General features: G+C 60.2%; 2 protein-coding genes across 7 annotated transcripts in view; one reads left to right on the top strand and one right to left on the bottom strand.

Moving 5' to 3' along the window:
- The window catches only part of SCYL1 (SCY1 like pseudokinase 1), a 12,371-nt gene extending 6,652 nt beyond the window's left edge, over nucleotides 1-5,719 (top strand). The window contains exons 9-18 of one of the 5 annotated variants that reach the window (XM_022591490.3): nucleotides 116-229; nucleotides 2,199-2,354; nucleotides 2,934-3,122; nucleotides 3,244-3,319; nucleotides 3,599-3,763; nucleotides 4,046-4,137; nucleotides 4,803-4,871; nucleotides 4,967-5,179; nucleotides 5,272-5,326; nucleotides 5,455-5,719. In XM_022591490.3, the coding sequence (XP_022447198.2) occupies nucleotides 116-229; nucleotides 2,199-2,354; nucleotides 2,934-3,122; nucleotides 3,244-3,319; nucleotides 3,599-3,763; nucleotides 4,046-4,137; nucleotides 4,803-4,871; nucleotides 4,967-5,179; nucleotides 5,272-5,326; nucleotides 5,455-5,579 (1,254 nt within the window). In that variant the 3' untranslated portion in view covers nucleotides 5,580-5,719. Of the gene's footprint in view, nucleotides 1-115; nucleotides 230-2,198; nucleotides 2,355-2,933; nucleotides 3,123-3,243; nucleotides 3,320-3,598; nucleotides 3,764-3,994; nucleotides 4,138-4,799; nucleotides 4,872-4,966; nucleotides 5,180-5,271; nucleotides 5,327-5,454 lie in introns of all 5 variants that reach the window. The other 4 variants (XM_022591489.3, XM_022591488.3, XM_022591487.3 and 1 more) reach the window with 4 other exon arrangements.
- Nucleotides 5,572-23,456, bottom strand: LTBP3 (latent transforming growth factor beta binding protein 3). 2 transcript variants are annotated; one of them, XM_022591484.3, is made up of 28 exons: nucleotides 22,508-23,454; nucleotides 19,307-19,636; nucleotides 18,958-19,160; nucleotides 18,665-18,770; nucleotides 18,348-18,440; nucleotides 18,051-18,173; nucleotides 17,395-17,553; nucleotides 17,123-17,308; nucleotides 16,560-16,576; nucleotides 16,411-16,483; nucleotides 16,144-16,233; nucleotides 14,200-14,325; nucleotides 13,984-14,115; nucleotides 13,736-13,864; nucleotides 13,374-13,496; nucleotides 13,010-13,132; nucleotides 10,130-10,252; nucleotides 9,762-9,881; nucleotides 8,772-8,900; nucleotides 8,293-8,460; nucleotides 8,021-8,104; nucleotides 7,587-7,715; nucleotides 7,345-7,482; nucleotides 7,103-7,243; nucleotides 6,810-6,971; nucleotides 6,632-6,712; nucleotides 6,419-6,550; nucleotides 5,572-6,252 (listed from the first exon to the last, which is right to left on the bottom strand). In XM_022591484.3, exons 1-28 carry the CDS (start codon nucleotides 22,839-22,841, stop codon nucleotides 6,101-6,103), a joined length of 3,906 nt encoding a protein of 1,301 aa, XP_022447192.2. In that variant the 5' UTR covers nucleotides 22,842-23,454; the 3' UTR covers nucleotides 5,572-6,100. The 2 variants fall into 2 exon arrangements, with proteins under 2 accessions (XP_022447192.2, XP_022447194.2); XM_022591486.3 differs by lacking the exon at nucleotides 7,103-7,243 and having other exon boundaries at nucleotides 22,508-23,456.

The following is a 23,456-nucleotide window of genomic DNA, read 5'->3' as shown; positions in this document are numbered from 1 at the left end:
CTCCCCTGGCCAGCCAGTGCCTGCCAGGTGGAGAAACCGTGTTAAGGCTGGTCCCATGTCTCTGGTGAGGGGTAGAAGGGCTGACTGCCTTCTCATGCCCCAACCCGGACCACAGATGGAGCAGTTCATCCAGTACCTTGATGAGCCAACAGTCAACACCCAGATCTTTCCCCACGTCGTGCATGGCTTCCTGGATACCAACCCTGCCATCCGGGAGCAGACAGTCAAGGTGGGTGTAACCAGGCCCAGAGGGGCCACCCCTGGTTTTCTGAGGCTTAGAGGGGGCTCATCAGAGGACACACAGGCCTTGGTTTTGGCCTGTGGGTAGAGCAGGTTACAGGAGGGGCAAGCACTGTTCTGCATGTAGGTCCAGGCTGTGGGTACAGCTTGGCAGGTGGTGGGGGCAACAGGATGGGCATGACCAATAGTCCTCCGTTCAGCAGACACTCTTTGTGCCCGGCCCTGTGTCCCATGCTGGGATGCAGTATGCACAGGCAGACCAAGCTCCCTGCCTTCTTGGAGCTTCTTTTCGAGGAAAGGGGGAGGGGGCTTGGCAGACAATAAACAATTAGAAAAAAGTATATTATGTTAGAAAGCGATGGAGAGTGTGAAGAGTTTGCAGTTCTAAAAACAGTGATCAGGGAAGACCTTGCAGAGGAGATGTTGTTTAAGGAAAAAAGGTGAAAAGGGGTGAAGGAGGAGATTTGGAGGAAATATGTTGCCTGCAGAAGGAACAACATGTGTAAAGGTCCTGAGGCTGGCGTGTACCTGGAGTGTAGGAGTAGCAGCAAGAGGTTCAGCATGGCTGAAGGGGCATGATTGTGGGCAGTGTAGTCTGAGAGGTCATGGTGGGGCCAGGGCCTCGTAGGGCATGGCAGGAACCTGATGCATTCATGGGAGTGAGACAGGAACCCTGCGGGATCGAGCAGAGCACTGACCTCATCTGACCTGTTGCAAAACACTGTGTTGCTGTGTGGAGAACTAACTGTCAGGGCAAGGGTGGAAGCTGGGACACTGTTAAGTGCTATTACAGTGGCCCAAATGAGAGATGACAGTAGCTCAGACCTGAGTGGTAGCAGCAGGTGGAGAGAAGGGGCAGCATTGTGAAGGTGGAGCTGACAGTATTTGGTGATGGGTAGATATGGAGTCAAGGATGGCTCCAAGGTTTCTGGCCTGAGCAACTGGAAGGTTCAGTTGCCATTTACTGAGAAGACTGGGAGGAACAGTTTTTTTGTTTTGTTTCGTTTCGTTTTCTAAAATACTTATTTATTTGGCTGTGTCGGGTCTTAGTTGTAGCATGTGGGATCTTTCGTTGCGGCGCGTGGGCTTCTCTCTAGCTGTGGTGCGCGGGCTCCAGAGTTCACAGGCTCAGTAGTTGTGGCTTTCGGGCTTAGTTGCCCTGTGGCATGTGGGATCTTAGTTCTCTGACCAGTGATGGAACCCGCGTCCCCTGCATTGGAAGGCGGATTCTTAACCACTGGACCACCAGTGAAGTCCCTGGGAGGAACAGTTTTGCGGGAGGAGGTCAGGCCCAGTCTTGGCATGTCTGTTAGCCAGGTGGACATGCACTGGTTACGTGTGTGTGAGGTTTAGGGGAGAAGTCTGGGCTGCAGGTGCGCATCTGGGCACAGTCAGCTAACAAGGGCATTCGAAGCCGTGAGATGGGTGAGCTCGCCTAGGCTGAGGTGTAAAAGATACGAGGCTTGAGGAGTAGCTCTGGGGTGTCTGAACAGTAAGATCTCAGCAAAAGGAGACTGAGAAGCAGCAGTAGGTGAGGTCAGAGAACCAGGAGAGGGCGGTGTCCTGGAAGAACAAGAGACCAAAGTTGCGAGGAGGAGGGAGAATTCGGGGCTGTCAAAGCTGCTGAGGGGTCAAGTTTGGTGAGGATGGAGAATTGGCCTTTGGATTTAGCAACATGGAGATCATTGGTGACCTCAACCCAAGCTAACTGGTAGAGAGTGTATGTGGAGGTGTTTTTGTGAAAGTCTGAACAGAGAGCTGACGGAGAGGGATGGGAGACAGGAGGGCAAAGCAGTGGGGGTCACCTTCCTCAGCATTCTGGGTAGGGGCCAGGACCAGGTTGGGGGTCGGTTGGGGAGGGCTTTGGCGGGCTTTGTCTCCTCAGTGCCCAGGGCCACTGGTGGCCTCCAGAGTATGCCCGCTCCAGCCCACATTTTCCGCCGTCTCCCGCCCTGCAGTCCATGCTGCTCCTGGCCCCGAAGCTGAACGAGACCAACCTCAACGTGGAGCTGATGAAGCACTTCGCACGGCTGCAGGCTAAGGATGAGCAGGGCCCCATCCGCTGCAACACCACCGTCTGCCTGGGCAAAATCGGCTCCTACCTCAGTGCCGGCGTGAGTGCCCTGCACAAGTGCCGGGAGCTCTGTCACCGTCACGGGACCACAGCCAGGTCCCCCAGAGCCAGGTCTCCTTGTGTGGGGCCTGTCATCCTCCCAGAGACCTAGGCCCTGGGTGCTCCAGCCCAGTGTCTGAGGGTGGAGTGAGTTGAACCAGGTCACACCGCCAGTAGGTGGTGGGTCTGGGAACCAAACCCAGGCCTGCTTGCCTCCATGGCCTTGCATACCCTCCCCTCAGCCAGGGCCTGTGAATGCAGACGCCTGCAGCTCCCAAGCCCTTAAGAGGAATGAATGAGTCGGTCTGCAGTGCAGGTGGGGAGGGAGGCACTGGCCTCAGCCCTGAGGCAGCTGCTGCTCTGGCCCCTGTCACTCTGAGGCAACGTGAGCCCAGTGATTTGGGAGGAGAAGCCAAGATCTAGAGTTTTAAGTAAATTCTCCCCATTTGTTAGTGGTTAACTCACATTTCTTAGACTCTGGAGGCCCCGTGGATGGCATCTGTTCTGGGAAGTAAGGCCTGTCAGTTCTGGGCCCCGTACTGATCCTATACTCAGGAACCCTCTTCCCGCCCCACCCCAGACCAGACACAGGGTCCTCACCTCCGCCTTTAGCCGGGCCACTAAGGACCCGTTTGCACCATCCCGGGTCGCGGGTGTTCTGGGCTTCGCCGCCACCCACAACCTCTACTCAATGAATGATTGCGCCCACAAGATCCTGCCTGTGCTCTGCAGCCTCACCGTGGATCCTGAGAGATCCGTGCGGGACCAGGTAAGGCACAGCTGGGGCTGGGTCCTGGAGCTGGGGCTCTGGGGGATACCTGGGCCCTAGCTGGCCTGGCAGGCTCACGGGAACCTTGGAGGCCCCAGCTCTGCCCCTTGCTACCCCACAGGCCTTCAAGGCCATTCGAAGCTTCCTGTCCAAACTGGAGTCTGTGTCGGAGGACCCCACCCAGCTGGCCGAAGCGGGTGAGTGGCCCACACTCGTGTTCCCTGTGACTCTTGCCACATCCTTAACTGTCACCTGTCATGGCCCCCTTCTACCTCATTGGAGCATCGGAAAGCTGGAAGAACCCTAGAGGACAGACTGTACATCACTCCCCCACCCCCATCTCACAGTTGGGAGAACACAGTACCTGGAGAAGGGGGACGCCCACTGCAGGTTGCTCTGTTTCAGTTCTTGCCCTCCTACCACCCTCCCCATGGAAGCCTGAGGTGTCCATACCTGTCTCTCCTGTCACTGCCCAGAGAAGGACGTCCACGCAGCCTCCAGCCCTGGAATGGGAGGAGCCGCAGCCAGCTGGGCAGGCTGGGCCGTGACAGGGGTCTCCTCACTCACCTCTAAGCTGATCCGTGCACACCCCACGGCTGCCCCAGCTGAGACCAACGTTCCCCAGAGACCCGTGCCTGAGGGTGAGTGTCCCAGATCGGCTGTATCGGTGACTGAGAGGGCTTGGGGTTGCTGGCACCCAGGACCTGTTACTGATCGACTTCCCCCCGGGATGGTGATGGGGACATAGGAGACAGGGTACGGTCTAGTCCCCTTGTGAGCTTCCACTCTACACACCCCCAGCAACCTCGGCCCTGCTCTGAGACCTTCCTGGGGCCCAGTGTGTGGCAACTCAGTGAGCCTCTGCTCCCCAGGACTTCCTGCCCCAGCCCCAACCCCTGTCCCTGCCACACCCACGACCTCAGGCCACTGGGAGACACAAGAGGAGAGCAAGGACGCAGAAGAGGACAGCACTGCTGCCGACAGATGGGATGATGAAGACTGGGGTAGCTTGGAGGTGAGTGGGGCTGAGGAGGCCTACCGGGGGACCCCAGCTTCAAGGTCACAGGCTCCCCTGCCATTCAAGGAACTCATGTGGGCTTGGCTGGAGTCAGACCTGTCCTCACCTGCACAGCATCCTGGGCAAGTAGGTGTCATGGAGCAGCCCTTGCGGGTTAGAGCTGACAGCTGAGCCCCCACTCAACTCCAGAGGCCAGGCTGCTGGTGGTTGGCTCAGCCCACTGACCCTCCTTCCTCTCCTCCACTCCCCGTCCCTCCTATACCTGTTCTAGGGCCCACCCCGCCCTGTGACCAGCAAGGAGAGGTCACTCCCAGGCCTGCAACCAACCAGTCCTCCCTGGGGCTGGGCTCAGCATGGGCTGAGGTTGGAGTGGGGCTGTTCTGAAAGGAATGGGGGCAGAGCTCTGGGTGAGACCCCTGAGGCCACAGGCAGGGGTGTGGAACTCTAGATCTCATTCCCCAGCTTCATGGAGGAGTGACGACAGGCCAGGTTCAGCGTGTCCACTTTACTGAGGGAGACAGGGCCTGAGGAGAAAACGAGAGGGAAGGCAAAAGAAGAAAGGGTGGAGCCCATGGCTGGGCAGGGGTTAGGGGGCTTCCTTGCCCTTTTGGGTGGAGTACAGGGGGCCCTATGGTCATGTTCTCCTCCCCACACTGCAGCAGGAGGCCGAATCTGTGTTGGCCCAGCAGGACAACTGGAGTACTGGGGGCCAAGCCAGCTGGGCTGGGCAGGTGAGCTGGGTGGGACAGGGTACGTGTATGTGGGGTGGGGCCCTGCCCCTCCCTCCCTCCCTTTCTCTGGCACTATCTCCTCCTTCTCTTTGCAGACCAGCAACCCTGGCCACAAATCCCAGGAGTCAGACTGGAGCAGCTGGGAAGCCGAGGATGCATGGGAGCAGGGCTGGCAGGAGCCAAGCCCCCCGGAGCCACCCCCTGAGGGCACACGGCTGGCCAGCGAGTATAACTGGGGTGGACCGCAGCCTAGTGACAAAGGCGACCCCTTTGCTGCCCTGTCAGTGTGTCGGGAGGCTGGTGCCCAGGTACTTGGCACCTGTCCAGTGGGAGGGTGCAGGCCTGGGGTGGACCTCAACTGAGAGTAGGCCTCCACTCCAGCCCACGCTTCCCTTTCCAGCCGAGGCGGGACTCGTGGGGTGATGACAACTGGGAGGGCCTGGAGGCCGAGAGCCGTAAGTGCTTCCCCTGGGCTGGCTGGCTGATGGGCTAGGGCTACCCTCCTCTGGGGCAGGCATGGGCTGGGAAGCTGAGACTCAGGTTGTCCTGACGCCGTCAGCCCTCCTCCCCTTCTCATTCCCAGGACAGGCCAAGGCGGAGCTAGCCCGGAAGAAGCGCGAGGAGCGTAGGCGGGAGATGGAGGCGAAACGCGCTGAGAAAAAGACAGCCAAGGGCCCCATGAAGCTGGGAACCCGGAAGCTGGACTGAACCGCGGGTGTGGGCGCTTCCCAGCCTCGGAGAGCAGGCCCCGCAGATGTATTTATTGTACAAACCCTGGGAGCCCGGCCGGCCTGGCCAGGCACATTTCACATATACATAATCAGAGCCACAATAAATTCTATTTCGCACCCCCTGTGCTGGGCTCAGTCTAGCCCCTCCAAGTAGGCTGGGGTCTGGTGCTGCCCTTCGGAGACTGCGCCCACCACGGACATGAACATCAATTTACTTCGAAAACCCAGAGTAAAGAGGCACGATCTGATTTATCAGTTTCTGGGAAACGCCCTCTGGAAGGAAGGCCGGCAGCGCCAGAGAGACCCAACATCTGCCTATGAACCGGGTGGAGCTGGTATGGGCACCCTTGGAATATGGGGCTCGGGGAAGGGGTCTGCGGGCCCCGAAGGGTCCCTGGGTCCGAGCCCCGAGTCAGGGCACAAGCGAGAGGCGGAGCTCGCCCCAAGTGTCGGTCAGAAACTCCTCGGTGATTGCCGAGGTCCAGACCGAGGGTGGTGTCAGCGGCGGCGCTGGGGCACGCAAGCTCCATGCGGGCGGCTGCGCGCGAAGCCAGCTTTGCAGACGCAGCGGAAGGAACCGCTCGTGTTCACGCAGCGCTCGCTCTTGCATAGTAGCCCGCGCTGGTTCAGCTCTCGGCACTCGTCGATGTCTGGGTGTGGGGGTTAACAGGTGCGGACTTCGCGACGGAGCCGGAGCCGCGCGGCGCGCTGGGCTTCCGGTCCAGGCGGGGTTCTGCAGGGCCCCGCCCCGCCCGCCTGCCGCCCGCCCGCCTCTGGCCCCGCCCCTCCACTGCCCCGCCCCTCGGCCCTGCTCACCGACGCAGCGCGCGCGGGAGGCGTCTAGCTGGAAGCCACCAGGACACTCGCACACTGCGCCGCCCGGCCGAGGCACACAGCGGCCGCTCACGCAGCGGCACTCGTCTGAATCCTCCTCCGAGCTGTCCTCTTCTGCGCCGGGAGAATGCAGACGTCAACACCAATCCCAGCGATGGCCGCGGACCCCGCCTCTGTCCCTCCCTTTACACTCACCTCGCGGGGGCTTTCCCAGCAGCAGGGGACTCGCGTCCCAGAAGGAATTGCTCTCACTCTGCGACGTCGGGCAGTGGGACCCTGAGAGGGCAGGGGGCGGTCAGACGTCTGCGGCGTCGATTCACCCCGGCTCCCGCCCCAAACTCCCTACCGGGCAACCCCTCCCGGGCCGGCTCACCGGCGCCGCGCGGCGGGCACGGGCGGCACTGGGCTCCCCAACCTCGGCCCTGGCGACAGCAGCAGTCGTCGAAGGTGAGGGCGGGACCGGCCAGGGGGCCCGCACACATGCCGTCCTCTCCGCGCTGGCTCCAGCACACGTCCCGCCGCTCCGGGGCACGCTCTGCGGAGGGGGACCCGGCGTCAGGGAGGAGCGCCCTCCCCCGCTCCAACCCACCCTCGGGGGAACCGCGGCCCCGGGTCTCCAGGCGGCGGACAGGGCTCTGGAGAGCCCAAGATGACCCTTGCCCTCACCGGCCGGGCTCTCGGGGAGCTGGCAGTCGCGGCCAGAGGGCCCGGGCACCCAGGGCGGGCGGCACTCGCAGCGGTAGGAGCCCGGCAGGTTGACGCAGCGGCCAGGGCGGCAGGCTGCGGGGTCCTGGCACTCGTCCACGTCTACGGGCAGCGAGGGGATGATGGGTGGGTAGGGGTGGAAGTAACGGCTCGGCTCGGCCAGCCTCCCTCCTGTTTCCCCAGCTGGCCGACCCGAGCCTCACCCATCTCCTCTGGGCTCAGACACTGGCGCTGCGCCGGGCTGTACTCGGCCGGGGGCGTGCAGGCGCAGCGGTAGCCACCGCGCGTGTTCTCACACACTCCATTCCGGCAGTTAGACTCGTCCAAGCACTCGTCCACGTCTGAGGGGAGGAAAAGCGCGAGTGGTAGGAACCGGCCCCGAGTCGGGTGATTGTGCGTGTCTCCCGGCTGCTTTCCCGCGGCCACGGGGGCCGGCTGCACTCACCCACGCATTCCAGGAGGTTCCCGTCGTAGTAGAAGCCTTGCTTGCAATAGCACTCGTAGCCGGGCTGCGTGTTCACGCACTTGCCCTCCTTGCAGATCTCCGCCCCAAACAATATGCATTCGTCGATGTCTGCGGGGTGACAGGCCGTGGGCGCCCTCGCCCTCTACCTGCGGGGCCACTTAGGCCCCGCAGCAGAGAACGTGCGGTTGCGGCTTACGGTGGAAGGGACGAAAACTCTGGACGAGGGGCTTTTCCGAACGCTGACGTAAGAGTGATGGAGCGGGGCTTTGTGGAGGGGCGGGGCAGTCGGTGAGGGAGTGGGCGGGCCTTACCCCAGTACCCGCCACTGACAAGCACTGGCGGGATTGGGGCGGTCCAAACCTCGGCGGGCGGAGCAGGGCATGCCAGGTGGGCGGAGCCGTGTTGGGGCTTACCACGGTGGGTTGGGATGCCATAGTTGACAATGTTGTTGTCCTGGGTGTAGCCCTTACCGTCCGGGCAAAGGCTGTGGAACTCAGCTACAGCGAGATAGTGGCCGTGGGGAAGGAAGGAGGCAGGATTGAGCGCGTGTGTGCTGGCTGTCGGGCACAGGTCGGAGCTCTCGCCTCATTTCCCACCTACCCAGGGAGGGGCTCTCTCCCCCAGTCCGTTTCCAAATGAAGAAACTGAGGCTCTGAAAAAGGAAAGGGCCTGCCCGGCTCCTGACCTGAGCTGTAGACTGGGCAGGGATAGATCTCGCAGTGGTCTCCCCAGCCAGCCCCCAGGGAGCAGCAGCACTCCTGCTGGGTGACATTGGTGGCCAGTACACTGTCGCAGAACACGGTGTCATCGAAGTTAAGGTAGCACTCCTTCTTGTGATGGGGCTGCTCCACCTCTGAGGGGAGGGGAGAGCAGCTCAGGTTCCTGCAGAATGTCTTTGCCTGTCCACGCTGCCCACCAACCTCATCCCTCTATTTCCCCACATCCCCTGGCTCCCCTTAGCTGCACTGTGAAAGCCAAGCTCCATCCTCACTGTGGCATTCAGGGCCCTCCTGCGAGGTCTGGCCCCACCGGGCTCTCCCAGGCAAAAAGAGATTTCTTCCTGTTTGCCACATTCCAGAGGGTGGGACCAGGATACAACTCTGAGCCCCAGCTGCAGCTCAAGGGAGTTGTCTAGATTGAGGAGGAAGCCGAGAGGGCACTCACCCTCACAGCCGTGCTGGTCCTGGGTGGGCATGAAGCCTTCATCGCAGATGCAAACGTAGGAGCCCTGCAGGTTCTCACAGGCCCCATGGGGAAGGCACAGACCCGGGTCCTGGCTGCACTCATCTATGTCTTCAGGGAGTGAGGTGAGCAGAAAGAATCACTCAGAGGGAAATGAGCCCCTCTTTGCCCGGGAGTATGCCTCAAGGGCCTCACACAAGATCAGAACCTGAATTTCCACTGTGACTCCAAAGGACACACGACAGGAAATCCACTCGCGTCTGTCTGTGCATGTGGGTAGCTGTGTGCACACTCAATGTATTATTCTTCATAAAACCTAACAGAACGAAGTCCTAACTCTCAGCTCAGCATTTGGGGACTTTCAGTTTGGTCTCCCAATATCTTTAAGTCTCATCACCCTTTACTCTAAACCACCAACACCCTCAGCTCTGTGTTTAGGGCATAGGTGTCTACTCTCCCTTAAAACACAACTAGTTTCTTCCGGATCTCTGTGCTTTGCAAATACTGTTCTTTGGGCCTGGAATACCATCCCATGCTTTTCTCTGCTTAGGGAATCTATTTATGCTTCAGGGAACCCTATTTATGCTTCAAGTTCCAATTCAACTGTTGGAATAAATCACTAGTCCAGACCTCTTTTGGCACCCAGCACCCTGAACTGTAAGAATCAATTTACATGTCAGTCTCCCCCAGCTGGGAGCCCTGGGTCATTGCTCAGTATCTAGTATATAGCACAGAACCTGGCAAATATTAGATGCTCAGTAAACTCTTGTTGGATGAATGCATATAGGGGTGATTTGGCACACAGTAATAAGCACCGTTAATTACTGTCATTATCACTGTTGTTATTTTCAGTGAAAGAGTAGAAGGATGAGTGAGTGGATGGATGGATGGAAAGACAGATCAATAGTGTGTCTAGGAGATTACTGCTGCCTGCCATTGCTCCTTGGGAGCTCTCAGCCAATCCCCCCATACCTTGGCACTTCCGGCCGCCTACCAGCCGATGCCCCTGGGGACAGAGACATCGATAGGAGCCATTGGTGTTGATGCAATCACCCCCAATGCAGGCTGCGGGAAAGTCACACTCATCAATGTCTGTAGGGAATCAAAGAGGGGGAGAATCTCAGGGGCTAAGCCCAATCAAACACAGCCTGAGGCTTCCAAGGCTTCCCAAAGAGCCCTGGGTAGGGCCCACACCCCAGGCCTCATCTTGCATCTGGATGGGGGCTGGCCATGGGAGTGCCTGGCTTGTTTACAGGTAGCCCCTGGGCTTGGGGCCTGGGCAGTGGAGGTCTTGGGATAGGGAGGAACAGGTCAGCCCCCCAGCTCAAGGGCCCCCTCACCCTCACAGTGGCTCCGGTCCCTTGACAGATGGTAGCCAGAGAGGCACTGACACTGGAAGGAGCCTGGCGTGTTGGTGCAGATGCCGTTGTCACACACGTCCCCAGCCTCACACTCATCCACATCTATGGGGCACAGGGGCTGTCAGAGGGCCAGGATGGGATGGTCTTGGGCCTCTGCTACCCTTTTCCCACTCCTGCCCATGGCCTAGAGCACCAGAGCTGAGGTGAGTGGAGCTGGAGAAAAGCATGGGACCCTCACTCTGCTCCTGTGTGGCACACTATGCCCTAACGACCAGACCAGGTGCTGCCAGGAACCCTGGGCACGTATGATTCCAAAGAACTCAGGCCTCCCCATCCTTCATCTGTTCTCACCAAACAATCCCATTCTGCCCTGGGCTTCCTTTTGCCCCAACTGCTCTCACGGCTGCTCTTGCCCTTCTCCCACCTGCCGTGGCTGCCTTCCTTCCCATGTAAATAAGCTCCCCTATATCTTTGGTCTCACAGAATAAACTTGTTCTGCTTGTGCAGTAAAGGGACTTGGCTCTGAGAGCATGCTTCTCTGCAGTCCTTTCTGGTGGAAGCTGGTCGTTGCCCACACCCCAGACCCCTTTCAAACCACACTCTTCCTCTGAGGTGCACTTGGCCCCCACGCCAGCCTCTCTATTGCTGTCAGCACCCACCTTCCTAGCCCCTCTCCCTCTCTCTTCCTCCCCATCCTAGGAGTTTTCAACGTCCATTTGGACAGCCAGGCCCAGCCTCTGACCTTACAGTCCTTCATCCCTCAGTTTCTGTGACCTTCACCTCAATGCCAGCCACTCACTCTCGATACAAGGGGCTGGGATCTGCCCCCTCTTGGACATCTCAGATGCAGCTTCCTTCCCACTGCCTCCGCTGTTCTCAAGCCCCCAACTCTACCTCCTCTAGCAAGGGCCCATGAACACCTCTCCTTCCTCCTCACTGGTCTGGCAAAGTCAGAGCCCCAGCCTGCTTCTCAGGATCCTGGGTGCTGAGCGGAGCTGGAGCCAGCCACCAAGCTGAGCACCCTGGGCCACTCCACTCCCTCTGGCTTCCAGCCCAGCCAGATCCTCAGCATGGCTAGCGCTACCCTCTCCTCCTCCTCTCAAGCCTTGACACTCGAAAGCCCCTAGGTAGCCCCCGTGCTCTTGGGCATTTCCAAACCTCTACTGTGCCCCTCAGCCTACAGCCTACGCCCCACTCTGGTGATCCCAGGTCTCACTCCTCCTCACTTGCTGCCTGCATCTTCTGGCCTCCCGTCATGCCACGGAAGCTCCCCTGCCAAGGCCACCAAGGACCTTCTCGTCTCCCCAGCTAGTCCTTATTTTACAAGAAGCTCTCTGTTGCATTTACCTCATCCTCCTCTTCCCTGCATGCCTCCGCTCCCCAGCTTCTCAGCTAGTGCTCCCTGGGCCCTCCCACCACCTCTGCTCCGCCACCTCCTGCTCCGATTCCCCTGCCTTCTACCGACGTGGCAGTATCCACAAGGCTCTGCCAAGGCTCCCCTCACCGGACCCACCATCCTTGACTGCACCCCAAGGCTCCACATGCCCCCAGTTCACACCCCAAGACTCCACAGCTCTCCCCAGTGCCTACCCCGAGGCTCCATACACCCCCAGTGATGCCTCAAGTCTCCACAGCTCCTCCCAGGGCACACCCCCAAGGCTTCACACCCTCCCAGTGACACCCCAAGGATCCACACCCCCACAATACACAGTTCCAGTTGGGTGTGTCTGGCCCAAGGTTTCCAATCAGTATGGCCCACCCTCTGCTGGCATTGCCAGCTGAAAGGCCCACAGGGACCACCCGCTCAACTGTCCAACATGAAACTTAATGTCTTCCTTCTCAAACATGCCCCACCCCAGGGGACCCTATCCCAGTGAGCAGAACCCACTGACTCACCCAAACTGGAAACCTAAGGATCCCTTACTCCCCTCTCTCCTTCACCTTGACATCCAGTTAACAAGCAGCCCAGGTAACGCGTTCTAATATTTCTCTAATATCACATAACCTCATGACCATCCTTAGGCCTCTATTCTCATCAGGTCCACCACTGTCTCTGTCCTGAGTCCCCACCAGACCTCCAGCCACTCTCCACAATGGGCATCAGGGAACTTTCTAAAACAAATGGCCAGTCTTGCCATTCTTCCCCTTAAAATGCTTCAGGTGCCTCCTAATAACCTCAGGGTGAAGCTCAACCTCCTGGGCAGGGCTTAGGTGGGCCCTTCAGGGCGTGGGGACCTGCCCCTCACCGGCCAGCCTCAGCCCCCATCCCCTGCTTACACCTTACATTCCCTGTACACTCCGTGCTGGTGTTTGCCTCTGACTTCGCTGGCGCTGCGCCTGGCATGCTCTTCCCTCTCACCTTTCTTCGCTTGGTTAACTCCTGTTGATCCTTTAAGAGCACTCAGACCTCCCCTTCTCCCAGCCCCGCTGAGGTTTCCCAGGAACACCCAAACTCCATCCAGTCCTACAGCTCTGCGCTCTACAGTTGGTGTCTATTGTTCTCCAGTTTCTCTGAATCCCAGCCCTCAGCCTTCCTCCTGATACATAAGAAACATTAGTGTCGGGGGGACTACTAACATCCCCTTTCTTTTATATCTTTTTTCCCCGCTCAAATTTAAGTAACGTGCTTTGCAAACGCAGCTTCAAGCTTTGCCTCCTAAGATCCTTCCTACGTAGAAATTCTGGTCGCCCCCTCCTCCGCCAGGTCCGCTGACGAAAGTAGTGAGTGGATCAGTGAAGGGGCGGTGTCTGTGAATTAGCTACCTCCTGCCCACCCGTCCGACAGACGGGGTGACCCAGTCCCCAGCTTCGGCGCGTGAATGGGTGGCGGGTGGCAGGGCGGGGAGGGCTGGAGCTCACCCAGGCAACTGCGGCCGTCCGGCGCGGGCGCATAGCCCTGGGCGCACGTGCAGCGGAAGGAGCCCGGGAGGTTCTCGCACCAGCCGGGAGAGCAGGGGCTGCCCTCGGCGCACTCGTTCACGTCTGCAGCGGAGAAGGCTCGCCTCGGATTCCGCCCCACCGGATGATGCACTGTGAGGGGGTGGGAGCCCCCTCCGCCCGGGATGGGGGGATTCCTCTACTCCCGGGAAGGACGCCCAGTCTGGAGGTGACTTCCACCGCCATTAGCCCCGCTCCATCACAGGGGCGACTCCCGAAGGGCCCCGCCCATTTGCTTTCGAGGCCCCGCCCCCTACCCTACCCCGAACCCACGCCTCGCCCTTACCGCGGCAGGCCCCGCCCCCCTGGCTGCGGTAGCCAGGCAGACAGGCAATGCACTTGAAGCTCCCAGGCTTGTTCTCGCATTTGCCATCTGGGCAGGAGCTAGGGTCTCGGCACTCGTCGATGTCTGCACAGTAGGGAGGAAGACGACTCGTTTGGGGACAACGTGGCCGGCCAGGCGCTCAGCGTCCTCGGCAGGGCCTCCCTTCGTCACAAATCGACAAGGCGAAGCAGGCCCTCTGGGCTCCGGACCGAAACCTCTGAGAGGCCCAGAGCTGGGTTGAGACGGGGGTGAGGCCCTCCGCCCCCACCCCAGGCCAAGGGACCGCTGAGGATCCCCGGCGGTCTGGATGGGGTCTTCCCCACCTTCGCACACGGGCGGTCGAGAGGTTTTGAGCCGGTAACCGGAGTAGCAGTTGCACTTGTAGTGACCGGGAAAGTTGATGCAGAAGCCGCCGTCGCCGCACAGGTGGGGCTTGGCACACTCGTTCAGGTCTGAGCGGGAGGAAGGAGGCGCGAGGGGAGTGCAAGGCGGCGGAGGGGATTACATGCGGTCGGGAGAGCCCCCCGGGTCCACCTAGCCCCAGCGCCACCCCCGGCCCGGCCGTGCTCACCCACGCACGAGCGCCCCCCGGCGCCGACGTGCAGGCGGTAGCCGCGGTTGCAGTGGCAGTTGTAGGAGCCGCCGGTGTTCATGCAGATTCCCCTCCCGGCGCCGCACGGCTCCGCCTCGCACTCGTTCACGTCTGAGAAGGGCGCGCGGGCGGGGAGGCGTCAGAGGTCCGTCGGGAGCCAGGGCCGCCCCCGCGCCACTCACTCGCCACGCTCACCCACGCAGTAGCGGTGCTGCGGATGCGACCGGTAGCCCGGGTTACAATGGCAGGAATAGTCCGAGGGTCCCGGGACGCACTCCCCGTGGCCACAGATGTTCTGGTTCAGTCGGCACTCGTCCGTCTCTGCCGGGGTTGGGGGGTGGGGCGGTAGGTCAGGGGTCCAGGCAGGGAGCATTCACTTTCTGCCACGTCCCCAGGGAGGACCTGGATAGCCCATTACTAACGACCCGGATACCTGGGCCGGGCCGCACCCTAAGCTCGGGTGCTCCAATCCTAGGATTCCCTACACCTCCATCACAGATAACCCCAACATCACAACCTCCGGCAGCCCCAAACCATGACCCCAGGTCCCTGACATCCCTATCTCCTCAACTCCAGGAAACCTTGATACTTCTATCCCCACTTATGATACCCTGACCCCAGTAACCTCAATACCTCAAACCCTGCAGCCTCACCCACACAAACATCCTCTAGATCAGTGAACCAACACCCTTTGCCTTAGGGACCTGCCCCCCCCCATTCCAGAACAGTGGTTTTCCTCCCCCTCCCAAGGCAGACAGGAGCTGGTTTCCTGGGAATCCTGGCTCGCACATGGTTGTGCATAAGTGGTCAGATCCAGGAATCCTCCTCACCCTATTTCCTACGATTCCTAGTACTTCGTGCCTCCACCTCTCCCCGTTGTGGTCCCGCCCCTGAGCCCTGCCCCATGCAGCCCAGGCCTTGATGCTGAACTCTACCCTTTCCCAAACACACCTGGCCAGTGGGCTCTTGCAGGCTGTTCTCTTTGAGATGCCTCTCCCTAGGCATCCTTAACACCCCCTCCTCTGAGAAGCCTCAGCATGTGTCTCTTCCTCCACATTCCCACAGCCCCCAGACTGTCCCTGGGTGGTTCCTAGCCTGTGCAGACTTCCAGGGCAGTCACCTTCCACCAGGAGCTCATCTAACCTCCGGTTTTCAACCATGCTGGTGGCTTCCTTGTGGCTTTGGAGTCCACAGAGACATGGGCTTGAATCTGGCTCAGCTGTGTGACCTGGGACCAGTCCCTGAACCTCCCTTAACCGCAATTTTCTCATCTGGAAAGCGAGGCTAACAGTGCCCACTTCACAGAGTATGAGAAGGGTAAACGGTATTTAGTATGTAAAACTCTTCAGTCAGTGCCTGGCCCAGGGCAACTGTTCAGCCATAGCTAGCAATTATTACGATGCCCAAAACCCTGCAGACACTTCCCACAGCCTTTGGGATCAAACCCAAGCCTCTTAACAAGGCTCCCTGAGCCGGTCCTCCCCTAGTTCAGAAACACTGATCTGTGTGTGTGGTTTCTCCCCGCTCCATGAAACCAGGGTTTCATGTTTCCATGCCTTTGCCCAAACTTCTGCCCAAACTGGAATGTCCTTTTTCCCAACCCGCCCATTTCTTTCCCACTTCTCGTTGTTAATTTCTAACAATCTTTAAAGCCCTGCTCAGAAAGCCTTCTCTCATTGCCACCGTGCATCTTATCACCCCCCACCTCCTCCGCCCAGCCTTCCTTCCTTCTTCTCTATTTTTTTTTCATAGCATTTATGAGACATACCAGATTTAGACTCATTGATCTGTTTGTTGTCTGTCTACTCCACAAGGATAGGGAACTTTTGTCTGTTTTGCTTATTACTGTATCCCCAGCACTTAAACAGTGCCTACACATAGTAGGTGCTCAATAAATAGTTGTAGAATATATGAATAAATGCCTTTGGCCTGGGCTGACCACAATAATACCCGGATCAGTTGAGGGCAGAGTGGGATCTCTGCTGCACACCGAGGCTTCCACAGCGCCCAGCCCAGGGCCTGGCACACAGTAAACCCTGGATGTTTTAGTGCTCGGGAATGATTGAAGGGGGTAAGGGAGGAGGAAAACTGTTAGGGGCGTGGCTTACCTCGGGCGTGGCCTAGGTGGGCGGGTCTTACCTGTGACCTGAGTAGGGGCGATCTCTACCGCACTTCGGGACGGGGGCAAGTCGGGCAGGAACCAGGGTGGCGAGGGCCGGGAGATCAGCTCTGCGGGCAGCAGGGCACGCTCGTCAGCTGGTGAGGAAGCTGGGAGCGCCGCCCCTCTCTCCGCAGGTCACCGGCTGGGAACTTCACACCCAGCTTCACCGCCCCCTGGTGCCTAGACTGTGAACTTCCCTGGCAGTGACAGCCCTTGAGGACTGGTTCCTACGGTGCCCAGCTCACCAGGGTAGGGCCGGGCAGGAGATGTGGTGACAGGCGGGTGGCTCTGCTGCGAGGACTGCTCTTCGATCACTGGCTGCGGGTGACAGCAACATGAGCCCTCTGTGTCTCCTTGGCCTCCCTGCCCCTCCCACCTGGGCTCTCATACTCACTGAGTCTGTGCTCACCCCTAAAAGGGAAGAAGATGGGGCCATTAAGTGTTGGGCTGGGAGAAGGGAGTCAAATCTGGGATTGGCACTTGGGTATTTGTGGTCAGGGTCCCTAAGAGTTCAACGATCATGTCTGGATCAAGCATCAAGGGTTAGATCCTGAGGTCAGGGAGTGTTTCCATCACAGGTCAGTGAAGCAATGGTTGGACAAGGTCCTTGGCTTGGGAGGTTATAGCCAGGGTCAAATCCCTGGGTCAGCGGTCAGAAGGTCAGATCTAGGGGCAGCATTTGAGCTGCATTAGTGCCCTGGTCTGGAAATCAAAGGGGTCCTGGAGTCAGAAGATTGAATCTGGAGGGCAATAAATGGTCAAATTCTGTTGATCAGGGGTTAATTCTGGGGTTAGTTACAACATTGGTTAGGCGTCAGAGTATCAGCTCTGGGGGTCAGTGCTGGTCTGGGACTAGGAGTTAGAGGTTAGACTCAGGTCATATCCGTGGATCAAGGGTCAAGGTGTCAGACCTAGGGGTTCAGCAACTGTCAGGTAACAGGAGGGGTCAGGCCAGACCTCTCTCTTCCTCTGTGTCCTCAGGTGGTGGTGCCCGGCTGGGGCTCTCAGGGAGCTGCTGGGGCTTGGGTGGCCCATCAGGGTGCAGGAAAAGGGAGAAGTCACTTTCGCCCTGAATGGTGAGTGTCTGGTGGGAGGTGAGGATGTGGTACCCCTTCCCAGCTGGACAGATCTCCTTGAAGGCAGCTGCGGCCAGAGCAAGGGGCAGAGAAGTGAGCATTTCCTGGATAGGCACACAGACAGCCCCCCAGCCACAAATGCCCCAGGCTCACCAGTGCCATCAGCTGGGCAGCGCTGGCACCTGGTGCCCCAGGCCTTGCCAACACTGCAGCAGCAGAGTTGGCGGGTGAGGCGCGTGGTCAGCGGGTGCTGGCACTGGTGCTCAGGGCTGACCAGGCGGAAACATAGGCTCTTCTCCTCTGGCTTGTCCGCTGCAGAGGCCAGTGGTGGGCATGGGCATCTGGACCTGAACACTGCCCACATCCCCCTTCCCGTCTGCTCCAGACCTTGCCTCTCTGGCCCAGACAACGCTTAATCCTCATGTGGCCCCTGATCGCACGTGACCCTGAATTCATATGACCCCTGAAACCTGTGTTATTCTGACCTAATGTAACACCTGAAACTTCGGTGACCACTGACCCCATTGACCCCTGATTCTAGCTGCTCTAGACTTTATCCCTCCCACTCATCAAGCCCATGGTCTCATATGACCTTGACTCCATATAATCCCTGACCCCATGCGACCTCTAACCCCAGATCTCATGCAACTCCTGAACCCACTGATCCCTGACCCTATCTGCTCTGGGCCTTGTTTCACCTGCAGTCAACCCTTGACCTCACTCTGACTTCTGTGACCTCTGATCCTTACTGTTTGGAGGCTTAACCTCCCACCCATGCTTTGTGACCTCCAAGGATCCCCCAGTCTCACCAATGCACTGTGTGCGGGAGGGGCCCAAGCTATGGCCAGGTGGGCAGACACAGCGATAGGAGCCAGGGTTGTTGAGGCAGTCACCATGGCGACACATGCCTGGCATCGCGCACTCATTGATGTCTGTGGTAAGTGAGAGTTTGGTCCCTCCAGTCTGGGGCCATAGGGTGACAGCAAGCTGCTCCAAGAACCTCAGGGTTCTGCCCCTGCCCCACCGCCCCCCTTGTCCACCGTAGGACCTCCTCCAGTGACAACGGGCCTACCCCTCCAGCCCACAGAATCTCCAGCTGGCTGTACCCTGGCAGTGTGTGCTGTTGAGCCTCTTGTAGCCCTGGGGGCAGTCAGTGCCCACCTCCCCACGTACAGGCCCTGGCTTCTGCACCCCTGTGTCTGCAGAGAGAGGAGAGCATGGCAGGAGAGGACCTTGGGGGGCCTGCAGAGAGGGAAGGGAGGGCACTGGAGACAGGCAGGGTGGGACGCTGAGGGGAATTGGGTGGGCAGTGAGAGGCTCAGGCTGCTTGGACTGGAGTCTCCCACTGCAGGGCTGAGAGGGGTGTCGGCGGAACCACCCTGTGAGGAGTGGGAGGGAGGTCTCACTGAGCCGAGGCACTCACACTGCAGCTGGGGGCACTTGTGGCACTTGCTCTGGCCCCAGGCTGTGCCGATGCTTCCACAGCAGTCTTCCTGCTTGGTGAGGCCGGGGAGGGGATTGCTGCCACACTAGGGAGAGGAGTGTGGACAGGGGTTACAGGGTGCCCAGCCCCCACCTGGCCTCCCTCCTGAGGCCCTTTTCCTCCTCCACTCAACCTGCAGGACACCCCCAGTTTTGAGCAATCCGCGTGGGTTGGAACAGGGCAGCCCTGAGAGACTGAAGGGCCGGTCCAGCGGCGACTGTGGATTCACTCACGGGTTGCTTGGGCAGCGTGTCCTGGAAGCAGCGGCCCAGGGGCTTCTGGGTGGGTGGCCGAGGATGCGGGTGCTTGGGGTGCGGCAGCAGGTGCTGGGAGGGGGCCGGGCCCTCGGCGTTGGGCCCTTCGATGCGGTGCACTTGGACGGAGGCCTCGGGCGGGTGGTGGACGCGCACGTTCACCACAGGGGGTGGGGCCTGCACTGGGGGGCGGGGCACAGCGGCTTCAGGGCTGCCCCGCAGGGCAGGTTGGCAGTGTGGAGGTCCTCCAGGGCTGGCTTCCGCCCGGGACCTGCCACCCTACTGCCCACCCGCCTCGGCCTACCGGGGTCTGCCCGTTGCCTGGTACCTTCCGCTGAGATCTGTCCTGGCCCGAGGGGCACCAGGAAGGCTGCATGCTGGGCAGGGGGACCCTCCCCGGGCCCCGGCGGATCGGCGATCACCTGGACCGCGTAGATGGCGTGCTTGCTGGCCACAGACTCGCCTTCCGGAGCCAGGGGAGGCAGGGCGCCTGTGGACAGGGCCCCAGCCCGACCAAGCCCAGGGCCTGAGCCGCCAGTGCCCCCGCCAGTTCCTCCAGCGGGCACCTGGCAGAAGCGACCGGTGAAGTCCGGGGGACACAGGCACTGGTTTCGGGAGGAGCACTGGCCGCCGTTCATGCAGGGCAGAGGGCACACCACTGGGGAGGAAAGGTGGATCAGGGCCCAGGCAGACCCCTGTCCCAGCCCCCAGGCCCAGTCCCTCACCCACATCCTGTCTCTTCCCCTCCTCCCTGCTTCCTTGGGAAGTTCTGTCCTCCCTGGGAAGCTGGTTTTTGTAACACATCTCACACACACACACACTACCCTGTAAGTCCCCCAACATCCTTATACCCATGGGGCCACTGGAGTCTTAAGTCTTGGACTTAAATCCTAGCTAGGAGGCCATGTGCCAACTGTGTGGCCCTGAGCAACTTACTTCCCCTCTCTGTGCCTCAGTGTCCTCATCTGTAGGACTGGCCTGTCTATTAACTGGGGCAATGCCTGTACAAATGTTTAGCGTAGTGCCCAATACACAGTGGGTCCTTAATAAGTCGTAGCAAATGAGGAGGAGGAGGAGGACGGAATAGCCTTTCCCTCCCTTAGGCCTTTCCTGGAAATCCAATCTCTCTCTGGTGCTTCCTCCTCCTCACCCCTAAATTCTTCCCCTGATTCAGCCCTCTCTGGGCTGTCCCTCCCTCTCTTGGTCTTGCCATCCCAGGGCCCACACCTCACCATTGCCAACTTGAACTATCCCTCTCCGGGACCGCTCTTAAGCACCTCCACCCAGGGGACCCTGTCAGAAATCAGCATCTTGCCTCCCCACCTCCACTTGGCCTTGAACCACCACTGGGAATCCCCACCTGCCCAGTCACTCATAACTGAGCCTTGATACTCCATCTCTCCTGCTCCCACTCGGGCCAGTTCTGGCCTCTGTAATATCTCATAATCCATCTTCCCTCCTCCCCATGCCCTCTGCCACTCCCCTGCCTGTCAACATCCCAAGCGCCCCCAGAGAAACTTGCGTCAGGCAAAGCTCTGGCACAGTCACACCCCTGCTCACAGCTTGCTTCCTTGCTCTCCGTGGCCCAGAAGGAAACTTCTTTCAGCCCATCCCCCCCTGCTCTTTCCATGTGCACCCTATGCTCCAGGACTCATCTCCCATCCCCTACAAATGTACCACATCTTCTGCCTCCCTGACTTTAATCATGCCTTTCCCGCCCCCTCAGAGCCTTGTCCCCCATCTCTGCATATTCACATCTTATCCTTCCAGGCTCAGCTCCTCCCCCAGGAAGAGAGCCTTTCCTCAGATCCTACCCACCCTCTGCCTCAGCTCTGGGTGCCAGAGGAGGTGCTGGGGGAATGAATGAAGGAGTGGCTCAGTGAGAGGATGGGATCTCTGTCTTTCTGTCACACACTCATATCTGAAATCCAGCCTTGGGGACCTGAGCTCACACACCAGGCCCAGCCCCTCTCCTGCCTGCCACATAGCTGCCCTCACTTCCCAGGATGGGAAGGTGGGGCTGAGGCTCTCTGGACACCTGAAGGGCCTCAGAGGGATGGCCCACGTGCATGGCCATCGGGGCCTGGCTAAGAGCATCCCAGCCCAGCCCAGCCCATCCTGCCCGGCCCCTTGGGGCCAGTCTCTCAGGGCAGAAGGGGTGTGTCCTGGGCCGGGGGAGGCAGGATCCTCTCCTTCCTGCCTCCCAATGAGTCACCCATAGCGGTGAGGGTGACCTCCCTGTGACACCCGCCCACTGTGGCCTGGGCGCCGAGCCTGGGGGATGTGGGCAGCACGGATGCAGACAGCAGCCTGGGCAGGATGGCCAGGGGGCTTGGGAGGCCGGGCCCACGTATACTCACATGCACAGCCATCTCATCACACACACATGCACAGACTCATTCTGACACCAACAGAGGCTTACATAAACTCTCCCATAGTGATTGCAGACACGCACCCAAGACAGCACAAAGAAACAAGTACTTGATCCCAGTGCGCCACTCCAAAGCCGGGCATACCTCCGTGGGTGTGTCACGTGCAAGCACGCACGTGCACACTCGCACACAGACAGACACACATGCACGTCTCATGAGAACCCCACATCTGTGGGGTTCCTCAGGTCTGAGTGGGTACATGAGTATAGGAATGTGTAAGAGGGGCTGTTTTGCTGGTGCCATCCTCGACCTGGCCTAATTACCCTGTCCAGGAGGGTAATTACTGCTGGGACACCTCCCCCAGCCTGGCCCACAGGACCCTGAGGGAGGAGAGCTGAGCCCAGGCCTGGTCCTCTGCAGAGAGATGTTGGGGAAGGGGTGGACTCCAGGTGGAACTGGGAAGTTATCACGGCTTGTTGGGGGGAGACTCTGAGGCAGAGCTGTTAAGATTTATGGGGGAAGCATAGATGGGGCATCAGGAAGAGGAGAGGCTGAGGACCCAAACCAGCCCCTACCTCCAGGCCTGCTCCCCACTTGTTAGGCCTCAACACCCCTCCCCTCTAAGACCTTGCCAGTAACTAATTCCCTCACTCCCAGCCCTGACCTCAGCTCCTCCTCCCAGAGAATGCAGGTGTCTACCACTGGCAGGCCCTACTTCAGACAGTTTTTAAAGACTTTTCCTGTTTCTTCCAGCAAGACTGTTTCTTGGGGGAATACTTATCCCTTCTCTGAGACCTCCTGCCCCCGGCTCACATCCCTCAAAAGCCCCTGCTGCAGGCCCTGGCTCCCTCTCAGGACCCAGCACTTTCCTAGAGGCCTATGTCATCCAGGACCCCAGCATCACCCCACACCTTAGGCCTCAACGCCAACCCAAAGCTGTAAAGTCCAGGCTTCCATGCAGCCCTCCCAACTCTGGCCCCAGCACTCCAGCCTCCCAAGCCCCCTGAAGCCCCTGGGGCCCCAGGCCCTCAGGCTCTGCTCTCTCAACCCACGACCCCCAGGGTCACGTGGCCTACGTGGCTTACGCTGCCATGTACCCCGCATTTGTCCAGGTGCCTGCCTTCCCCGCTCCCCCTGCCCGTGTCCCCGGCCCTCACCCACGCGGAAGCCGGAGCCCGTGAGCGTATCGGTGCTGTGGCCGTTCTCTCCGATGAGCGTCATGTTGGAGCCCTGCTGACAACTGTCCCGACACTGGCCCTTGAGACAGGTTCGCTTGCAGATCACCGGCGCAAAGACCACCTTGAAGCGCTCGCGGGCCAGCGCCCCGCCCCCGCCAGCGCCCCTCTCGCCCGCCGGCCCCCCCTCGGCCCCGCCGCCCGGGCCCAGCAGCAGTAGCAGCAGCAGCAGCAGCAGCAGCGCCAGCAGCCCCGCCGCCCCGGCCCCACGCATCTCAGGGGCCAGGCCGCCAGCAGCCCCACGGGGACCGGGCATCCGGGGCCGCAGAGCCCGGGGGGCGCAACCGGGCAGGGGCGATGGTCCCGGCGCCCGAGGGGAACAGCAAGCCGGGAGCCCCGGGAGAGGAGTAGAGAGGGCAGCGAGGGAGAGGATGGGAGGAAGCGCGCGGGGAGGGGACAGCAGGCGCGGGCGCGGGCCCAGTGAGAGGCAAAGAGATGGAGGCTGGACTGCGGGGAGCCCAGAAACTTCCACCGCCCCGGGAAGGAGCCCAGCCACGAGCCGGGGCCGACGGCCTGCGGAGGCCCCAACCTGAGGCCGGAGCGAGGAGGCCGGAGCAAGTTGAAGCGGAGAGGAGGAGCGAGGGGAGAGGAAGGCCGGGCGGCCGGCCCGCTCCGCGCCTCCCCCGGCCAGGCTGGGCTCCCGCGGCCGCCGGGAAGCAGGGAGCGCGCGGGGCGGACTCAGGGAGAAGTGAGCAGTTGTTTTCCCTGGCTGGAGCACGGCGCGGCGGCGGCGAGGGGGGCTGGGATGCTGGCCCCGAGCCAGGGAGACAGTTTTTTTCTGTTTAAAGCGTCGTCGCTGCCGCCTGGGGGAGCGAGGGTGTGCGGGCGGGTGGAGGTTGGGGGGCGGTCCCCGCCCCAGATGCCCGCCCCG

The sequence above is a fragment of the Delphinapterus leucas genome, chromosome 7 (genome assembly GCF_059928025.1).
Source record: "Delphinapterus leucas isolate spDelLeu-1000000601 "Yukka" chromosome 7, BTC_Dleu_Yukka2, whole genome shotgun sequence".
NCBI classification, from domain to species: Eukaryota; Metazoa; Chordata; class Mammalia; order Artiodactyla; family Monodontidae; genus Delphinapterus; species Delphinapterus leucas.
This window is presented reverse-complemented; position numbering and strand designations above follow the sequence as displayed.

What these genes read in the sequence shown, in the direction of transcription:
- LTBP3 (XM_022591484.3), bottom strand. Translation starts at nt 22,841, where the DNA reads ATGCCCGGTCCCCGTGGGGCTGCTGGCGGCCTGGCCCCTGAGATGCGT. An exon ending in CTGCCCAGCTGATGGCACTG is followed by an intron (nt 17,309 to 17,394) that starts GTGAGCCTGGGG and finishes CTCTGGCCGCAG; the next exon opens with CTGCCTTCAAGGAGATCTGT. An exon ending in GCTGGGAAAGCCCCCGCGAG is followed by an intron (nt 6,551 to 6,631) that starts GTGAGTGTAAAG and finishes CTCCCGGCGCAG; the next exon opens with AAGAGGACAGCTCGGAGGAG.